This window comes from Archocentrus centrarchus, chromosome 21 (genome assembly GCF_007364275.1).
Source record: "Archocentrus centrarchus isolate MPI-CPG fArcCen1 chromosome 21, fArcCen1, whole genome shotgun sequence".
In the NCBI taxonomy this organism is placed as follows: Eukaryota; Metazoa; Chordata; class Actinopteri; order Cichliformes; family Cichlidae; genus Archocentrus; species Archocentrus centrarchus.
This window is the reverse complement of record NC_044366.1, coordinates 16,489,447-16,491,578: the sequence shown is the minus strand read 5'-3', so window position 1 is coordinate 16,491,578 and position 2,132 is coordinate 16,489,447. Positions and strand designations below refer to the sequence as shown.

The 2,132-nt window shown below is 40.2% G+C and overlaps 1 protein-coding gene across 1 annotated transcript; it reads left to right on the top strand.

Moving 5' to 3' along the window:
* Positions 1-435: 435 nt before the first annotated feature.
* Positions 436-2,016, top strand: LOC115801061 (uncharacterized). Its single transcript, XM_030758763.1, has 2 exons — positions 436-1,188; positions 1,292-2,016. Exons 1-2 carry the CDS (start codon positions 633-635, stop codon positions 1,699-1,701), a joined length of 966 nt encoding a protein of 321 aa, XP_030614623.1. The 5' UTR covers positions 436-632; the 3' UTR covers positions 1,702-2,016.
* The last annotated feature ends 116 nt before the right edge of the window (positions 2,017-2,132 follow it).

Genomic DNA, 2,132 nt, shown 5'->3' with positions numbered 1-2,132 from the left:
CTGATTAACAGTGATAACACAGCATAAAATTCACAAACTCAAAGTGCAAATGCATAAAAGCTAAGCAAGTGGAATCTACATAGAGCAAGTCAGTGATGATTTAAGTGTATATGTTTTTAGGTTTCAGAGTTATCAGCAATTTAGTTGTTCTAAGACTCCAAAAGTCTTTATGTTCATAAGATGGTTTGGGGGACAAAAAACTTTTTGGGTCACACAGCAAAACAGTGCATTGAAAACAGAAGAAGCAGAATGTTAATCCAGACTCAAAACGTTGTAGAAAGAAGGTGGTCACCAAGCAAAGACTTAAATAGGAGTACAATTGTAGATGCCAGAGCCACAATGAACCTTTGTTTGGACCACAACAAAACCCCTGTTCTTCAGTGATTCAACACGGAGATGTACATGGTACTAGCAGTACAGAGCACACTACAGAGCCTGAGCTTGCATTGCTTACTGAAATGCATGATTAATTCTTTCTTAGCTGACTGACAAAGCAAAACAAGAGCGACACATTTGGAACAGTGGAGGAGGCAATGTGACAATTCTTGTTTTAAGATTCAGCAAAAAAAACCCCAAAAAAACGTCAGATCTGATTTGCTATTTTCCAGCATTATACAAGAACCAAAAGACAGATGGAAAGGAGAGCAATCCCTCCGAATACCCCAAAACTCAGTGCAGAAGAAGATGCACTGGCACCTCAGGTACTGGAGATTCTCAGTGGGATCAATCCTGAAGCCTTTGAGACCCTGAAGGAACCTGAAGATAGAGATGTGTGGTCACTGGAAGAGGGAGACGACTCTGTGTTTTACAGCGATGAGGAGCAAGCTCAGCTGGACATAAAATCTACAGTATCAGCTGGCAACAAGTGCAGACATCTTGCCAACACTTTGTCAGATGAACCTAACCAGCAGAAAGAGTATAAGGCAGGGGAAGAAGCCAATCCTGCCAAAGAAAATTTAGACATAGAAAGGGAAATTACCCAACTTATCACTTGGACCCAAGAAGAACCCCAAAAGCTCCATACAGACAAAGCTAAACAGATGCGTGGATTAGACCCTGGGGAACCAGGTGCTGATTCTCAACCACGTCCAGGACAGTTTGTGAGAACTTGTGAAGATTTTCTGCAATCACACTGCACAACTGCAGAAATGCAAACACAACCTGAGCAAAATGTATTAGCAGAACAAGGTAAGAGGAATTTAGCAAAACTGTCTATTGAAATAGGTTCTTATAAAGGGTGGTCTTTGTTTACAGACTGTACAAGAGATTTTGCCTTTCCTCTTCTCTTTAGCAAATCGACAAGTTAAAGAGGAAGAAGTGGAGCTACAGGCTCAGACACCAGACCTTAAGTCCTTTGATGTACCTAATGAGGAAGGATACACAAGGCTGAAAAGGGAGATAAAATACCCAGGCCAGCTGTCTGGTGCTGAATTTCAGAAATCAAGTGCGGGTCAGCTTCAAGCGGATCAGAAAACCGAGCAGGTCCAAAAATATAATGTTCAAGTTGGGCTTCATCAAAACCGCAGTCCGGGTTACTCCAGCCTGCCTCTGGTAAAGAAATCTGGCTGCAGTGAGAGCCACCAGGATTCATTCAACCACCTCACATCCTCCAAGTACAGCACCGTGTCCTATCGCAGGATCCGCAGAGGCAACACCCGTCAGAAGATAGACGAGTTTGAGTACATGATAATTAATCAGTAAGAATCTGGTATGAATGACTTTCTAAAGAAACCATAATAAACAAAAAAAACAAAAACAAAATAGCAAACTGTTAATCTGTACTATACACAGCTTACACAGAAATATCTGATGTAACCCCTGCGCATGCATTAACAGTTACTGTTAGGGTACTTTGTGTGTTTAGTCATGACTTTGGATCGATAAGAGTGGAAACCTCTCATGTTTGTACAGTATAATATTAAGTTACTAGCTGCTAATTTTAAATTCCTCTGAAGTTACCCGAGTAGATAATTATTAAGGTATTTGTTTTTTACTAAAACACTGGCTAATGGAGGGAAATAAAGAAATACATGCTGTTCAACATTCATCGATTGTTGTTATTTTCAGCTTCTTTTCAAAAAGCATCTTCATTCGTGTTTTTTAAAGGTTTGTTACTATGTAACAAAATCATG